Source organism: Pygoscelis adeliae, unplaced genomic scaffold (assembly GCF_000699105.1).
Source record: "Pygoscelis adeliae isolate BGI_AS28 unplaced genomic scaffold, ASM69910v1 Scaffold189, whole genome shotgun sequence".
In the NCBI taxonomy this organism is placed as follows: Eukaryota; Metazoa; Chordata; class Aves; order Sphenisciformes; family Spheniscidae; genus Pygoscelis; species Pygoscelis adeliae.
This window is the reverse complement of record NW_008825543.1, coordinates 2,007,361-2,024,236: the sequence shown is the minus strand read 5'-3', so window position 1 is coordinate 2,024,236 and position 16,876 is coordinate 2,007,361. Positions and strand designations below refer to the sequence as shown.

Sequence of the window (16,876 nt, the reverse complement as noted above, 5' to 3'; positions counted from 1 at the left end):
CAACTGCCAGCTCTGCCGAGCTGACTTTGCACGCACGTTCCTTCCCCCTTGTTATGCACTGCACACCTGTACCGTCTTCTACTCCGGCTGCATTTAAAGTTTTGCATTTAACCTCAAAGTCATATCGAGGACCAATGGGAGACAAATGGCTCCACTCCAGAGAGGTCCCCAGCTCTGTGGAAAGCCCGTGTTTGGGAGGAAAGGCATCCTGGAGCCGTAGAATCTTTTATCACATTATGATTGAAAACAAAAAAATCTCCAACCACATCACCGGTGGGAAAACCTCAGTGCACAGTCCTGAAAATAATGAATATGTTATGGACCATTATCCTTCCTGGCCACTGCCTTTCGTGAGACGACTGTTAAAGAAATGCTTCTTCCTTTAGAGACACGGGAGAGGACTTAACAGTTTCAAATCTGCTCTGTAGTGCTGAAAATGCTGGTAGCAAAAATTGTTCTGCCGTCATTAGAGATGAGTAGGACATAATAGATTTTTTCCTTTGGTTTCACTGGGAGAAAAATGTCACATTGGGATTCTGGTGGAAAAAAGGCATGCAGCCTGTGAGTGCATGCCACTCGGGGAAACACCGAGAAAGGCAGCCCCTCTGTGTTGGCTGACAGCTACAGTGATCACACTAATAAGGGGATATACGTTTTGGGATGGAGGGATATATAGGAAGATGCCATACTCCCGAAAGCCCAGGGCACTCGTGGGGAGCCACATTGCTGCTGGCAGTTGCTGCTGAATTTATCAGATGAGTGAGTGAAGCCGCAAAAGCTGCAGGAGCTTGCGGAGGATGCGGGGCTTGCTCAGATGCCGCACGCGTTGCAGAAGTGCTGCCGGAGGCCCCCTCTTCCCTGTTTGTGCCATTTCCCATCCAGGCTCATTGTTCAGCTTTCAGGTCTTTTTTGTCCATTTGTTTTTCAAATTGCTGCCGCAGAGATGTCCACGCACGCCCCTGCACACACAGGCCTTCCCCTGGAGCGTGTGCTCCACGGGGTACGGTACGGGTCTCACGAGGGTGTTGCTGCAGTAGCACCTCGGTCGCACGCTGTGCACACAGAGTTGAAGGGGGGTGATGCCATATGAAAGCTTGCCTGGCAGGTTGGTTTGTCCATTCACCACCTCTTCTACATGCCACCTGATCTAAAAGCCAGTGCTAACATGAATTATTTTGTTAGAGGTATATCGTCAGCTTTAGCAATGCGTCTGTCAATGTTTATTCACTTTATAGGAATTTCGTGATGAACTGGGAAGCGGTTGCCAGCACCAGTCCTGCTGCTGGGATCGGAGCTGTGTGGCTGCGGCAAAGGTCCCCTCGTGGTGGTAAATAACGAGACCATCCCTGGTTTGTAGGGCTCAGGTCTGGGTGCTCGATTCTGCACTTCCCCGTGCTAGTGCGAGGAAGACCTGAGCATCCAGAAAATACAGAATAAAAGGGAGAACTGCAGCCAGTGGAATACACAATTTGTTCCTTAATCAGTTTACTTTGTTTTTTAATTCATGAGAAGTAAATCCTGCAGTGAGTTAGAAAGACCATTATTGCCTCCTCTCGCTAAACAAACACGCTGAATCCTCTCATTATCCTTCTTGACTTCAGTTCACCAGAATAAACACAAATCAGAAGATCTGCTGGAGAAAGACAAGACTCCGACGAATGAGTGGCACAGACTCTCGGGAATATTCTGCGTATGAAGTATCATTGCACACAATTTACAAAGACATTTTATGTTTCTCCAACACTTTTTAGCCTCAAAGACTCCAAGGTCTATAAATACCTTAAAGACCTGCGATACGCATCTGTCTCTGGAGTAGAACAGAGCAACCATGGTTATTATTTGTGTTTAACAGAGCAGTTTTAGCAGGTCAAATCTTCTTGCTCTTATTTGGAAAAAATTGCCTCGAAATGGCAGGCATTTCTTTTGACTATGGGATTTAACCCAAATGGAAGAAAATACAATGTTTTCGTACTTTTTGTCTTAAAAAAAAACGTTCCACAAATGTTAACTTGCTATACACATTTTAAGGTTATAAATATAAACGAATCTGGCACATGAATGTAAACCCCTGGCTCACAGTTGTGTTCCCAATGATATAAATTACGGTACCCGTCACTCATGGAAACACATTATTCTTCATTTATGCTACTGAAAAGGAGAGCAGACCTTGCTCCTTAGAAACCAAACATGAAAAGAAAGGCAACTGAAGCGAGACTTTTCTCACTGGTAAATTCCTACCCAATGCCCTTTTGTCCTGAGCTCTGTGCTGTATGCGCGTGCTGTAACCCGGGTCTTCGCCATGAATTTATGAAGTACTGTGGTATTTGCAGCCATGCAAAATACGGAGGGCTGGAGAGCCTATTTCTCTCCCATAAACAACCCTTTGTGTACCAGAGGTGAGGATAGGAGCAATTCCCTCGAACACGGCCAGGTTACAGGTGGGAACGTCTCCCTCCGGCTCCCTGCAGCGCTCCCATCCCCTCCAGCCCCATGGGGCACTTTCCTGCGTGGCTCTTTCCCCCTCCAAACACCAAACGCTGTAGGTTATATATACCATAAATCTACTGATGAAAAAAGCCTTGCCAATAAGCTCAAACCAACCTTCTCAAATTGAGATGAGTTAATCTTGCTGCAACTGGGCTTTTTGTTACTATTGGCACTTTTTCAAACACATCTCTCCAGAAGATAGATGTGACCCAGCAAAGTCATTTGCTGATTTTGGTGGACTTAGATGTGGCTCTGAGTTATCTCCTGCACATCCTAGTTCCCATTCAGGTATTCAACGGTGGGGACTGTAAGGACAGATATGAGGAAGGTTTGATTTTGTTTTATTTCCTTCAAGGCACATCAAGCAGCACTCAGCATCCAAGGGCACAGCCAGCTGCAAAGGTGTTGCTCTAAAAGCAATGAGAATTTAAAGGAGTCAGACCAGAGCTGAAATCTGGCTCTGCACTAAACTCCCAGAATCTGAAACACTCCGTCCCTGATTCAGCATCTCACATGTGGAACTGGCATTAGATGTCCACACAGTGGACATCAAAGAGGGACGGGATCCCACATTCTGGGAAACTAATAGGATTTATTTGGTTCTAGCTCTCCATTGGCATGGGGTGTAAGGATACGTTTATAAATCTACACTCCATCTGCATGTTTTATACATTTAGAGAGAGACATCTTATAGCCTCGCACACACACAAACCCAACCACCTCAGACACATTAAAATGATATCATAGGCCTGATGGGAAGCTTTGCAAAGTGAGACAATCAGCGCTACACACCCACGAAGCTTCTTGGAGAAACCCTGCTTCTGTGGGTGCAAGCCAGCCCCAGACATTTGCCTTCCCACTGCTCTTTGGATAGCAATGTCTAAGCAGGCACCTTCTGCGGACAAATGAAGCCTCAGGCTAAGAAAAGGCTGAGAAAATAGAGTTGCTTATCTAATTATTAACTCCTAGAGAACTGGCCACCTAGAAACAGAGGCCTCAGAAGAGTTGGGTTTACCCCATGTCAGAAACTTCCCACCAGATGGAGGATATCAAGAACAGCCAGCTCTGTCCTGGAAGACATCCGTGCTCTGAAGGCTGCGAAGGGTTCTGTATTTATCTACCAATTACTCCAAACCAAACACGCTTTGCACACTTTCACTTTTGCAAATAGAACAGCATGATGCAAAACAGAGATCTGACACTCAAGGTGCATCATTTCTCTTACCGATGGCTTCACAGGCCACCCTCTACCCCCTGACAAAGCACCAACCCGTCTTTGGAGACTGTCCTCTGCATCACCCGCGTCTATTGCTGAGCTCTGCCCTTAGATGTTAGTAAACAATTTCTGTTGACAGGGCAGGCGGAGAGACAGAAAAAGCTTGTTCTTTTGGCTGTATTTTCATGGAAAGCAGGGCAAAAAGGCAGCATTTAGCTCGGTCAATATAGCCAGAAGATTGCAAGGACCAACTGTACAGCTCATGAAGAAGGGCTTTCTTTTCCCCATCACCTTGTAAAGTGGCTGAGGCTTTGAGCTCTCTTCCCTTCTCAAGACAGACGACTCCTAGGAGCATCAAAGGGAGTTTGTTACATATCGAATCCCACTGGGACGCAAATTCTGATGGGCCAGGAGTAAAAGGGAATATTCAAGATATTTTCTCTTAAATTAAATATAAAAGCATGAGAAAATTTCCAACCCCGTGTGAACACGTGTGCAAATCTTACGTGAGAAGAGGCACATGGGACTGAAAGTAGGGCAGCACGCGCTGGCGCTGCTCCCTCCGTGGCGGAGGCACTGCCACGGTTATCACCGCAGCACTGCTGCGGCTCCAAACACAACCGACTCCCCGCTAGGAAGGGAGTGATGTTGGTAAGCACAAACATTTTGCTAATACATCAGGCCATGACACAACGAGAACATTGTGATCGGAATTGTTTTAAGAGAGGAAACTCTTTATGAGGCATTTATTTCATGTCTTGTGTTAGCCAGAGTGAAATGCCCGTAACAAAGGCATTAGCACTGCACTGTGTACCCAAGTGGCAACTCATTTGCCTTAAATACACAAACAAATTAGTTTTTGGTGGCTGGTTTTGCCTGTGTGTTCAGAGGTCTGGAGAAGTCATGAGGAACAGTGGAGCATCTGTATTGTTATCATCAGCCCTTATCAAAAGTTATCACCAGGAAAGTGTTAGATATCACTTAACACCCCCTGGTAAGAAACAACCTCTACAAGATGAAGACGACCGAGGAAGTTCTTTGGAGACGTGACAGTCCTGTGATCCCAGCAGGAACTGGCAGAGATACCAACTCCTCCACTCGCTCCCTCTGTGTGATCTCAGGCAAGTTCTAGGCATTCCCAGGACAAAAATGGAGATAATGGGATTGTCCTACTTTACCAGAGACTTGTCAAACGCTTCTGAGATCATGGGGTTGAAGACCTATAAAACTGAGAACTACAATTGTAAAGCCTGGGAAGACAGCGATGCTTTGAGTGTGAAGGAGAAAAACCCTGACATCACTCGAGAGAAGGAAAAGCAAAGGTTTTTGCTTTCTCTTGTTATGTTGAAAGGAAGTTTCTTGACTTTGAACTGGACTGAGAAAGCTTTTGGTTTGTCCCCAGGGTGGATGCTTCTCCTTGGGCATCTGTTCCCTTTGCCGCATGGGGCAGCTCTTTGAGGCTTCTGTCTCGTCCCTTGCAGGTGGGACGCCAGCTCCCAGTTACGCCGTCCATCCCTCGGCTCTTGCAGATTCCCACCGAGGTATGAACACATGCAGTTCATTAACGTTTCTTGCCTTGTGTCTGTGTGCCTCCTGGTAGCATTTTAACCAGAAAGACCCGTGAGTTGTTTAAGTTTCAAGTTTATTATTGGTTTAGCAACAGCCTGGCAGCTTCAGTCACTTCTTTTTAGCAGCTCCATGTTTTACTCTACTGACCGATCTCTCCTGCTTTTCCATATCTCCGTTACTCACTGAAGGGTTTGTCTTGATGCTGGCTAATCTTACTCTCCTTTCTTTTTCTAATATTTGTATGTGTCCTCACTGCTGCCTTTCCCACTTGTCAAGACACTCAGGATTTTCAAGCACCTTTTAAAGCCTTTTTTTTCCTTGCACCTTTAGGACCTGCACCCATTTCAGGTGCCACAAAGCTACGTGTAGGGGCAGTAAGGTGAAGACCAGGCTCCTACCAGCACCAGAGGCTGTATCTGCTCTGTACTTGGTGAACCTGAAGCAGACAGCACCATGGGAATCAGACAAGACAATGGGTGCAGAAACCCCAGACCAAGGGCTTAGAGGTAACCTTTGATCAGGAATTTGTGCTAACAAACTCCTTTCCTCCATGGACCCCTCCTGCCTCGGGACATACAGAAGATCTGGCAGAGCCGTTAACGGCTGTGCCTCCTTCAAACTGTTGAAAGCATTTTTGGACTTGAGCCCCACACTTTTTATTAACTGTTAAGGGAGATGGCTCCTGGTCCACAGCGCTGAATCCCGAATCAATTCTCTCTTCCAAATTCTGGGGCTGTTCATGTCTGTTATGCCCTTCTTAAGCAGTTTACTGTCAGGCTCCTGCCATAGATTTCAGACCTGCCCACACAACCCACTGAATGAGTTCCACCAAGAGCTCTGCACCTGACTCGTTGCTTGCTGTCGGGCAAATCCCGGCACGCCTTGTACGTAAAGCGGAGTTGCCGAAATCTGCTGGTCTTTGAGAAGTCTTTTGAGACCCCTGAAGGAAAGCACTCCAGCAATTACAGTTATTACTGAACCTGAGCATACCCACATATCAGAGGTGGGATCAGCTTTGGCGTTCAGGTTGAGACATATCATTTTTGCTAAACTGGTACTTTCTTGCTACGCTCCTTTAAAGCTGTATCTGCACTTTTTGATGCCAGCCAAGAGAGGAGCCCCGACCCATGGAAAGTTGAAAAACCTCACATAAGCATTGGTTACGCTAATTGTGCCATAGAAAAGCAAAGAAGAAAGAACTCAGGAGTACTGAAACCCCGGTCTGGTACCTCAGAGACGTTGATCCGTCCCTCCTGAAAGGAGCACGTGGTGGGGTCGTGGGTGCAGAGGTTCCGGTACTTGCACCAGTGGCAGCGGAAAGCGCTGTTTACACAAGACAGGCACCTGGGGGGGAAAGGAGGAGTTACGGAGGAGGTTACCACCTTGGGAGGTCTATACAGTAATAGACAGGCCTAGCGAGAAGTCCAGGCTCAGGGTCCTTCATGGGAAAATAATTTCTTTGGAGGGATGTTTTGATACAACAAAAGTAACGAACAGGTTTGGGAAAACGTGCACTCAAAAGACAGTCTTTAAGCAACCTCACAATTCATTCAGTAATAAAATACAAGCTGGGATTTATTGCACATCATTGCATTGGCGTAAAATAAAGCTCAATATTGCACAGACACCAGACTTGATTTTTAGTTTCTAGAAAGTGGAAGACAAGGCAAGCCTGGCAAAAAAAGTATCGGTTGTTTTACAAGTCAGGAATGCTTCAAGTCAACGGTAACACTTCTGCTTGGCCTTGGAGTGCAAAGAGTCCAGCAAACGCTTTTGATTCATGCTGGAAGAAATTAACTGTTTATGAAACATTTTTCATAGAATCATAGAATCATTAAGGTTGGAAAAGACCTCTAAGATCATCAAGTCCAACCGTCAACCCAATACCACCATGCCCACTAAACCATGTCCCTAAGCGCCTCATCTGCACGTCTTTTAAATACTTCCAGGGACACCTTTTGAAATACAATACTTTCTGAAAGAACGCAGACCCTTTTCAGACATGGGGTGGCCCAGTACACATCTTTTAAATACCTCCAGGGACGACCTTTTGAAATACAATACTTTCTGAAAGAACGCAGACCCTTTTCAGACATGGGGTGGCCCAGCTGCCAGTGAACTGGTTGGGTGGTTTTTATTCCACACTAACTGGCTGCCAGTTAGATGCATGGTCCATGACAGCTGCTAATATTTGCAGTAACCACCTCCTCCATCTCTGAGGCCAACCCTCCGTGCCACATGGCAGCGTTTTGGTGACCGTCTGCTGGCGTAAGTATAAGCTGTGCCCATGGGATTCAGCTCCGCATCGTAACCTGCGGCTCCAGAGAGCGGGGTGCCACCTGGAGTGGGCAAAACAGAAGAGCATCACCAGGGAAGCGGGAGCGTGGCCTTAGGTAGGCAATCGGAAAACGAGGAAAGCAGGTCTCCGGGCAGGGCCTCTCTCGCCAGCTGGGCAGAGGTGCCAGGGCAAAGCCTCTCGCAGGCTGCTGCCATGAGAATGGCGTGTTATAGTAACTCAGTTGTGTTTTCCTTCTGATGCATTCGTAGTGACCTTAATAGCTAAGGAAGCTTATTCTAATCATGCGTATGCAAATCTGGGGAATAATATCAAGTGCTGCAAGCTTATTTAATTGCTCGTTTGTTTGACCCATTTCTGTCTCCATTTCGGTCTGTAGCACTTCTCCCACCCGCCCTCACCTGGCCTGGCCCTGGCCTCCGGCTTTCCCGTCTGGTGCCGGTGGAGCTCTCTGCTTCCCCCAGCACCCCTGGGTCCGAGGGAGGAGGACCTCTCTGATCCCCCAGGCCAACGGCTTGGTTCGGCACCCGTCACTGTGCTGTGGTTTTCTGGCTGCTGCTTTCAGCTCTGCTCAGCTGAGCAGGGCGAGGGGCTGCCGGCAGGATCCTGAGCTCTCAGAGACTTACACCAGGTCACCACCTTTGCTCTTTCATCCCGATCCAGCTTTCTTAAGGGCTGCTGTCTCTCTTCTGCTTCAGAAGGTGCATCTCTCCACCTCATCTGTTCCGTATTAAAAGGGACTTAACACAGAAGCCACCACCACATTCCCTGAACCACCTGCAGCTCCCCTGGGACACAGGAATTCACAGACCTGAGCGCTGAACCAGCTCAGCCTGTTTGTTCACAACAGCTGGATCCAGCACGGGAGGTTTCACAGAACCAGTCTGCAAGAGCAGCATGTTCCTGTCCAGCCCCAAACCCTTCCTGCCTCTCTTAGCCTAATGCCAGCTCCCAAGGGGTACGTGCTGCATACACCACAACCACTTCTGCTTCCGTGCAGCCACAAAGGGCACAGCTGCTCCCCTGCTCTCTCTAGACACCCTCACCGTTGCAATGAAGAGTCTCAGGATCAATAGCTCTCTCTTCTCCGTTGGCTGAGACCTGTATCCCTTTCTCCTTTTTGCACGCTGTGATTCATTCCTGCCAGGCTGGCTCGTGCCCTTGTTGAACTCACTGATAATGAGTCTGGTATGATGTAAATGCTGCAGAATTTACCACCACGTTAGCACTTTATCTCCAAACAGGAGCTGGTAGAAAGGCATGGTCAGATGAAGCCAAATGACAGGCCAGAAAAGATGCATTGCCTCTCCTGATTCAAACCTCCACTCCTAAGTGAAAATAGGGGTCCCCGTGATGCCATCCCTCATGCAAATTCAAAAACATGAGAATGCAGAGGAACCGCTGGAAGGACTGCAAGCGCTTGCAGCCGGAGGAGAGGCTGGTGCTGTACAGCCTGTCTGAGGGACAAGGACGTAAGGACAGAGTTGTGCACGAGGGGTAGCACAACAGGAGGCAGGGATCATTGGGATAACGGATACAGACCACCATGAGAGGCAGCATGGGGCGACTGAAGGACTCACAGGGCTCCTTTCATCCCGGTACCTCTGCTCTGTGCTATGGCTCAAAACAAAATTTAAAAAAATTGAATGCATGCCTAGAAAAACTGCAGGCCAGCCAAGCCCATCAGCACACACAACCCTCTTCCAAGTGCAGCAGGGAAGGCCCCATAGCTTGAGGCTTCAAATCCAGTGCAGAAAGATTGGGAGTGACCCTGTGCTGGCACTTCTTGGCTCCCACCAGCCAGCTTGAGCAGCAAATCTCGTTCCCGCAGCAGAGCTGGCAGCCGACCCTGTTGCCGGAGATGCTGCCCAGCCCCATGGGTCAGGCCTGCCTTTTGCTATCTGACTGCTAGCAGGTTCTGCCCATGTTTCATTTTGGTGCTTTGGGGCTTGCTGTGTTTCCAGAGAGAAATCTATAAATGCCTCAGGTCTGTAAACATGTTTTTAAGGCCAGCCAGCTGCGTGCTGCCTTTCAGCAGCAGATGTGCCCATGGGGGATATGTCTCCACGATGCTCAGCAGTGCTGAGCCCCCCAGCCCTCCACAGAGCAGCCCACCATGCCTGCTGCATGCCTGCGCTGCTCTATCGGGCTCTCAGGGCTGCTCTGCCCAACTCTGGGGGCAGGCAGGCTGCGGGGAGCTCCTGCTGCCAGTGCTCTCACTTACCCCATCTAAACTACAACCGCTGTCCTCAGACCCCAGCGCTGGACACTTCCAGGTCAGTCCTTGCCACCGTCTCCTCTGGCGGCCTTGCCCTCCTCTGTCACCCCGTGGAGCATCCTCACAGCAGCCAGCACCCTGCTCTCCTGGCCAGTGCAGCGTGGAAGGGCTCTGCCTCCTCCGGCTGCCTGCAGCCCACCTCCCCGGACCCTCTGCTCTGCCTTCACCAGCTGCCTGTGAAGATGCATCCGAGTTCACAGTTGCAGGATCGCGCAGCTTGGGGGCACCAGCAGGTTAAGGTTTTTTCAGGCTCACTCTGCCTGCATCTCACAAGGCAGAGAAAGCTACACATGCACCCAGAGAAGTTCAGAGAAGACAGGGACTGGTGGGCTCCCCTTCTACCGCACGTGTCTGCTGGCTGAACCAAGCAGCGTGATAACCCCCCCCGGCTGGTCCCAGAGCCCAGCATCCATTTCCCAGCCCTTTCTCTTTTTAGCCAATGTTTGGCTCCGCTCGGGGACGTGGAGGGAGCACTCACAGCTGGTGGGCACTGCAGTTGTAGAACTTGAACTCCGTGCTGACAAACATCCTCCCCGTCTCCTGTGACTTCAGCTGCAGCACCACGCCAAACCAGTCTGGGGATGCAAACCAGAGCCCGTCAGCCCCGCCAGCAGTAACGAAGGAAGCAACAGCAGACACGGGGGCACCCGCTCCCCGCCTGCCAATGTGCTGAGCCATCTGCTTCTGGGATAGAAGGTGGAAGTCAGGTTGCTTTCGTCTCCCTGCTCCCCCAGGCATTGGGCCCCCCACCTGCGGTGAGTCTGCAGCAGTTCCCCAAGCTGGGGGCCGAGCATCCCACCAGCCGGACCTGCCCTTGAGCACCTCAGGGCGCCAGGCCGGCTGTCTCCAGCAATGCCTCCAAACCAAATCAGACTTGATGGCAAAGTGCATTGGAGATGCAGGGTCTAAACGCTGCCTTGGGTCACAGCTGAAATGAGTTTGGGATCTCATCCCATTCTCTAAAGGATTCTGTCTCCAGCATAAAAACACTAATTCAGTCTACTCTGAGAAGCAGCCCAAGACTAGAATAGGAGACAATGCTGAAAACGAGGGCATTACTGAAGCTCTTTAGGAGCCTCAGCACTGGGTTAATTAAGAGCAGATTGCTCTTCCGGAGCTGCACTGGGTAAGCCTACGCTAGCCCTGCTACCACGGCAGCTCTCAGCCCCAGTGTTCACCAAGTCTTAGGCTCCATATAACGCCTGAGGAATACAAAGATATCAGCAGGGAAAAACAGTTGACACCTGGAAGGATGCCAAGGAGAAAATGAGTTTTAAGCAAGTAGCATTTTGGTTATGGGAAGAGAAAATATGACAGCAGTGACATTAATGAAGAAACAACCCGAAGATCAGGGCCGAAAAATAGAAACTGCATCCACCTACTCGTGGGTGCTGAGCCAGGCTGAGGGGGGGCTCCCGCCTTCTAGATCCACCCAGTGTGGCAAGGCTGCGAGGCCCTGCCCCACTCATGAGCCACCCCGGGGGGGACAGACGGCTCCTGTCCTGTCTTGGGGAGCTGTCTGGCAGCGCAGGGAGGGTGTAGGGACAGGGCAAGCACGTGGTGCTGCCTGCTCCCAGCCTATCTTTCCCTGCGTGGGATGCATTTCTTAAGGACAAAGCATATTTAGCTCCCTGGGTTCAACGGTCTTTGACAGGAGCATGAATTTCTCCAGCAGCAGCCCCAAAGGGTCTGCACCACCCAGCAGATACTTCCAAACCTATGCCACACTTTCCGGTGGCACAGACGTCGTATTGCTGTCCAGAAGTCAGTTACTTACCTTGATCCACAGGTATGGCAGGAACATCTTTCGCTGCTGGCGAAACACACACAACCCGGCTGCCCGAAACCTGCCCTTCCACCTCCGTCAGGTTTCCGAAGAGGCAGGTGACCCCAGCCGTCAGGTCTGGAGCATCGCTCACCAGCAGGCTGAGCTGCAGCTGGGGAGAGGAGGGGCAGAGGGGAAACAAAACACAGCCAGTAACCTGTTAGCAGGCAGAGCTGCCTGAGTTTCCTTCGTATTTTCATCACCTGCTGTTTTCCCATTCAATACTGACCCCCTTAAATTACCCGTCCGTCCACAGGAGGTGGCCAGCTGCCCTTTCATGGGAAGCGGAGGAGGAAAAAGAAAGCCAAGGATGCAGGTTCTTTACCGATACAAAAACTGCCTTGCTGAGCCTTTGGGTACTGCAGTTCAGGAGAGGCGACAATGGCAGCTTTTTGTCCCCCTGATTGCTCTACAGAAGCATTGCCACCCCCAACGCCCGTGTCAGGAACCTGTGACGGCAGTAGCAGCGCGTTGCCTCTCATAGATGAGAGCAGCAACAACCCTCTGCACGCACAGCAGCTCGAACAATTTCCCTGAGCTGCAGCTGCCCCACTGCACGCACGGGAGAGACAGCCCTGCTCTGGGCACGCGTGGCCATCGGAAAGGAGCGAGTCCCCACCGACCCCAGCACAAATGGGGACTGTCCCCATGGCAAACCGGTGCCTGAAGGGGTGAGCGCCCTCCCAACAGCCCCACGCCATTTCGACATGAGTGCCAGCGGGCAGGGGGGGCAGCCGGCCCCAGCAGGGAGCGGGAAGGGGCTGCAGCAAGGCCAGCTGCCGCGGGGTGCTGGGGGGCTTGGAGAGCAACAGCTGGGCTGTTTCAGAGAGTCAGGCCTGAGCACAGCTCACAGATGAGGTTTTTTGGGAAACAAAGCCTTTCCTTTCAACAGCTAATGAAACCAGACCAAGAGAAATGTGATCTGAGGCCCAAGGGGAAGGGGAATTTGTTTCTGCCATCTCCACCCCCTTCTTCCCCGGCTCGGATGGCCCCTTTCCTCCCCAGTCCCTCTGCGAGCCTGACTTCATGGGAAAACATTTGTGCCGATGGGCAGGGAGAAAGGCTGGAAAACGGTCTGTTCACTGTGAACCTGAAATATGCTGGAAATGCCTCTCACCAACAGGTCTACCCCTCCCCGCTTGCTGGCAGCACCTACCGGGAGGCTGTGCTCGGAGACAGAGATGCTGCTGGGCTGCACGGTGACGCTCATGCACTGGCTGATGCTGCCTGCAAATCGGTACAGCTCGTCTGCTCGTTCGCAGCTGTCCCTCGGGGAGCACCTGCCACACAGGAGCACACATCAGAGCACAGAAAGCACCTAGGGAAGATGTCAGACAGCACGAGGTGCTACAGCTGACCAGGGGTGAGCTAAACAGGAGGGCAGAGCCTGGGCCAGGGGAAGGGGGAGTTATCAGCAGGAGTGGGGGCAATGCTCTGCACCGGGACCAGGTATCGGGCACAAACTCCAGGTTAGGACCAAAGGGCACTGAAAAATACTCTGTGATCAGAGGAAAGGCAAACCACAAGTATCTCAGGAGCAATTCCCAGTCCCCCCTGCACTGGGACACAATCCAGAGCTGCTGAGTCCCATGTGCCAGCAGCGACAGCGGGTGCTGTGGGTGCAGGGTGAGCCAGGCACTCTGCCGCTGCTCGGCTGGGACCCCTGCAAGCCATAAATTCATAATCCGCACAGAAACTAAACCGTAAAGCAGTAACAGGCAGTAACAAGATGATGCCTCCATTCTCATTAAAACAAAAACACATAGTCCATTAATCGTCTCCTCCTGGAGCTGAGGCGTGCGGCGGGGTGAGGAATGGGACTTTCCGGCAGCTGCTGGCTGTGCTTTGGCCAGTTTTCATGCCTTGGGCTCCCAGCTCTCTCCCATTCCCGCCATCAGGAATGCAAGCCTCCGAGCATGCCAAAGTGACTAGGACTGCTCCTAGCATGCCATGTGCTCCAAGATGGCTTGTTATCCCTGGTTTTCTATCGCAGGTGTCCTTGGAGTGGAGTGAAATTACATTGCTTCCAGTAGGTAGAGGAGCGCCCACCGGGAAACCAAGAAAGAATTATCAGTGTTTCAAACCAGGTATCAGAGACTGCAGCACAGCACTGACATCCCTCAGTGATTTTCTATTTTATGTCATTTGGGAAAAATCCTTTTCTTCCAACCCCCCTCTCTGGGCGCAGATGACATTTTGGCCTTTCGGTATTAATGGTCTTAATAAGCTATCAGCAAACTATCACTTTTCACTCATTGCTGATCTTGGACCCTATTTCAAATGGTGGCGCAAAGGTCAGAGGACCGAGGTGCTGTCACTAGCCCCACATGCCACCAGCAAGTTCCCTTCTGACAGTGACGAGCGTGTATGTTACTTGAATTAACAAGGTGCTGCTGTCAAACTGCTTGTTTTCCTGATTCCCCGTGGAGCGGCTCGGGCGGTCCCAGACACACACGTGCATCAGCAGAAACACCTCCTGCCCACGCAGAAGCTGAATTTTGCCACGCACATCTAGCTCTGACCAGCTGACAAGTGCCTGGAAAAAACAGGGCTTCCCACTCTGAAACAGTGGACCATCATCCTCCCCGCGAGGCCGTTTGCTTTTGATTAAGGAAAGCGGAGTCTACACTTTCCCTTTCCAAAACACCCGTGTGGTCCCCAGCAAACACTCTTGCTGTTCTCCTCACCCTCTCAGTTGTTTTTCCTTTTTTTTTGGAGTATAATGGAGCTAAATATGAATGCTGCCAAAGGAAGAATTATTGAGGTTTAAGTGAATCTGTAAGATAGCTTTAAAGTGAGCTCTTGACTGGAGCCTTTATCTCATTGACTCGCCGGAATGGCTCTTTTTTATCATACTATTTATGGCAACAGCCCTAACAGAGATAAATAGATCTGTAGACAATAACACACTTGCAGAGAGCAGCATATGGAAGTCTTGCAGGTTTCAAATCCCGCTGGGCTGAAGAGACTCTTTAACAATCTCCTTGAGGCCTCTGCTTGCTCCCAAAGAGCGCTGTTTGTAGGAGAGGATGGACTTGCACGGCGAGCAAACCCCGTCCAGGAGGACACAGCAGAGGCGCTGGGCAGGGACGGGCTGCTCAGCCATCGCACCGCCGCTCCAGGGACACGGGGTGAGCAGACGAGTTTTGCAGAAGGACGAGCACCTTTCCCTTCCTGCTGGTTTTTAGCACCCTCTCAAATGTCCTGTGTCCAGGATTCCTCAAAGCCGGGTGCAAGGCATGCGCTGCCCACGGCCACCACCTCATCAAGCACCTCTTTTAGGGCAGGAGTTACCGGTCTGCTTCGGTGCCCGCGCCCAGCCCGCAGCCGGCTGCCTCCTGGGTTCAGGTTCATCGCCAGAGCTACCCCAGTCAGCCTGCGCTGCCAGCCCGACCGACTCCTGCTTCCAGAGCTCGCTGCTTTAATCCTCACAGATAGCTCATTCATGAGCATCACTGCTATCACTACCCTTAAATTCTAGGTATGCACACATGTATGCAAGCGCCCCACTGTGCAATAGAGCCTTAAGCCCTGACTCAGGCCTCTAAGAGACAACAATGCATAACGAGCACACAAGGAAACTTTATGCAATATTGGATAATGAAAGCTTATCCCAGGACAACTCAGATCCTTTTACTTTTCCTTTATTATTCCTCTCTGGCTGGCAGTGTGGAAGGCAGGACACACTGCCTGATGCCACCTAGAATGGGGCAGTGGTCCGTCTGTCTATCTCACATCCATACCTGTTCAGACATCCAACACATCATTTAAAATTGTGATTATTTTTTCTGGCTCCCTGATAGCTCAGTACCTGCATGTCCATGCTCTCAGCTAAGCCTCTGGCAACTGCAAAGGTGGATGCCAAGTGCTCAGAGAGGAGCTGCCTTACGCGCTGGCCTGCCCTGCTCCTCTGCAGGGCACAGCTCTTGCGCAGAGATTCCTAGAGCTGCCTGGGGGTCTCAGTACCCCCAGGATACAGACCCCGAATCCAAGGAGCAAAGCCCCACAGCAAGCAGTGGGGAGAAACACCTGGATTTCAATCCCCAACAGACTCGGTGCTGGTGTTTACCGTACCCGCACTCGCTCAGGTGGCCAGCCACCCTCTTGCTCTTTCAAGGATGAAAACGTTTGCTCTTCTGCCCCTCACCCTTTTTACCAGCCCTCAGAAAACACAGCGCGAGCAACTCACGCCCTGACCCGCAACCCTTCCACTGAGCAAAGGAGCAGCTGGTCCATCTGACAGGAGGGACATGTAAGAATTAGAGGAGGGAGATGACAAATTAAATACAAACACTCCAGTGCTTGGGCCCTCCAAGCAAATGTGACAGAGGCTTCAGGAACAGCAAGATAAACTCAATTATTTACAGCTTAAGACAAAAGCTAAAAAACGATCATTGCTCCAAGCAAGCCAAAGTGCAGACACTCGAAGGGAAGGTTGAGAAATACCATCAGGGAAGAAACTCTTGTTGGGAATAGGTTAATGCTGAAATGTCACGACCAAAAGGGCAGAGGAAATGACACTTTTCTCTCCTCTTGACATGGAGGGTTTTCTCTCTGCAAAATGAAGATAACAACCTTTACCTGCTTCCCGGGTGGTTTATGAAGATTCAGTTCATTAGCATTAGGAAAGCACTCGGTGATCCTTGCAGAGGAGCTGCTGCAGGAGTCTGAGGAGCAACACCGAACACACACACCTACAGATACTTGATGCAGCCGTCCCCTCCTGCTGCACAGCTTAGCAGCACCAGGCACTAAAAGGCCACTGTCCCCAGGCGAGTGGATGCTCTCGTACCCCTACAGCTGGTTCCTGGGAGCACCTACAGACCTGCAGCTCAAGCCAGATGCTGAGTAGAGCACGTCCCCTTTCCTCGCTTCCTTGTCCCCTCATTATCAAAAGGCTGTGGTGGCTTTTGTCCCAACTGCTGGAAAAGCACACGGGGATGACTGCCCCGAGGGAAGAGCCAAAGGGATGGGAATCACCAGGGATGGAAATCACTTCCTTCTGACAAAGTCACTGTGACAGTAAAGACTTTCGGACACAAGTGCACATATGGTGGCTTAGCCGTAGGGCTGGACAGGCTTGCCTGAAAGGAAAAAAGCTTAAAAAAGAAAAAAAAAAGATGCCCAGGGCACCTGTGCTCCACATTGCCGTGCTGCTGGCGGGGGTTGCTCCGCCACTGCCCCCAGCCCCCGCCCGCGGGGCGG

At 50.8% G+C, this 16,876-nt stretch overlaps 1 protein-coding gene across 1 annotated transcript in view; it reads right to left on the bottom strand.

The window, feature by feature from the left end:
* The window catches only part of PLXNA2 (plexin A2), a 151,370-nt gene that overhangs the window by 50,839 nt on the left and 83,655 nt on the right, over positions 1–16,876 (bottom strand). The window contains 4 exon segments of the mRNA XM_009331952.1: positions 6,502–6,616; positions 10,325–10,421; positions 11,624–11,777; positions 12,828–12,951. Of these exon segments, the coding sequence (XP_009330227.1) occupies positions 6,502–6,616; positions 10,325–10,421; positions 11,624–11,777; positions 12,828–12,951 (490 nt within the window).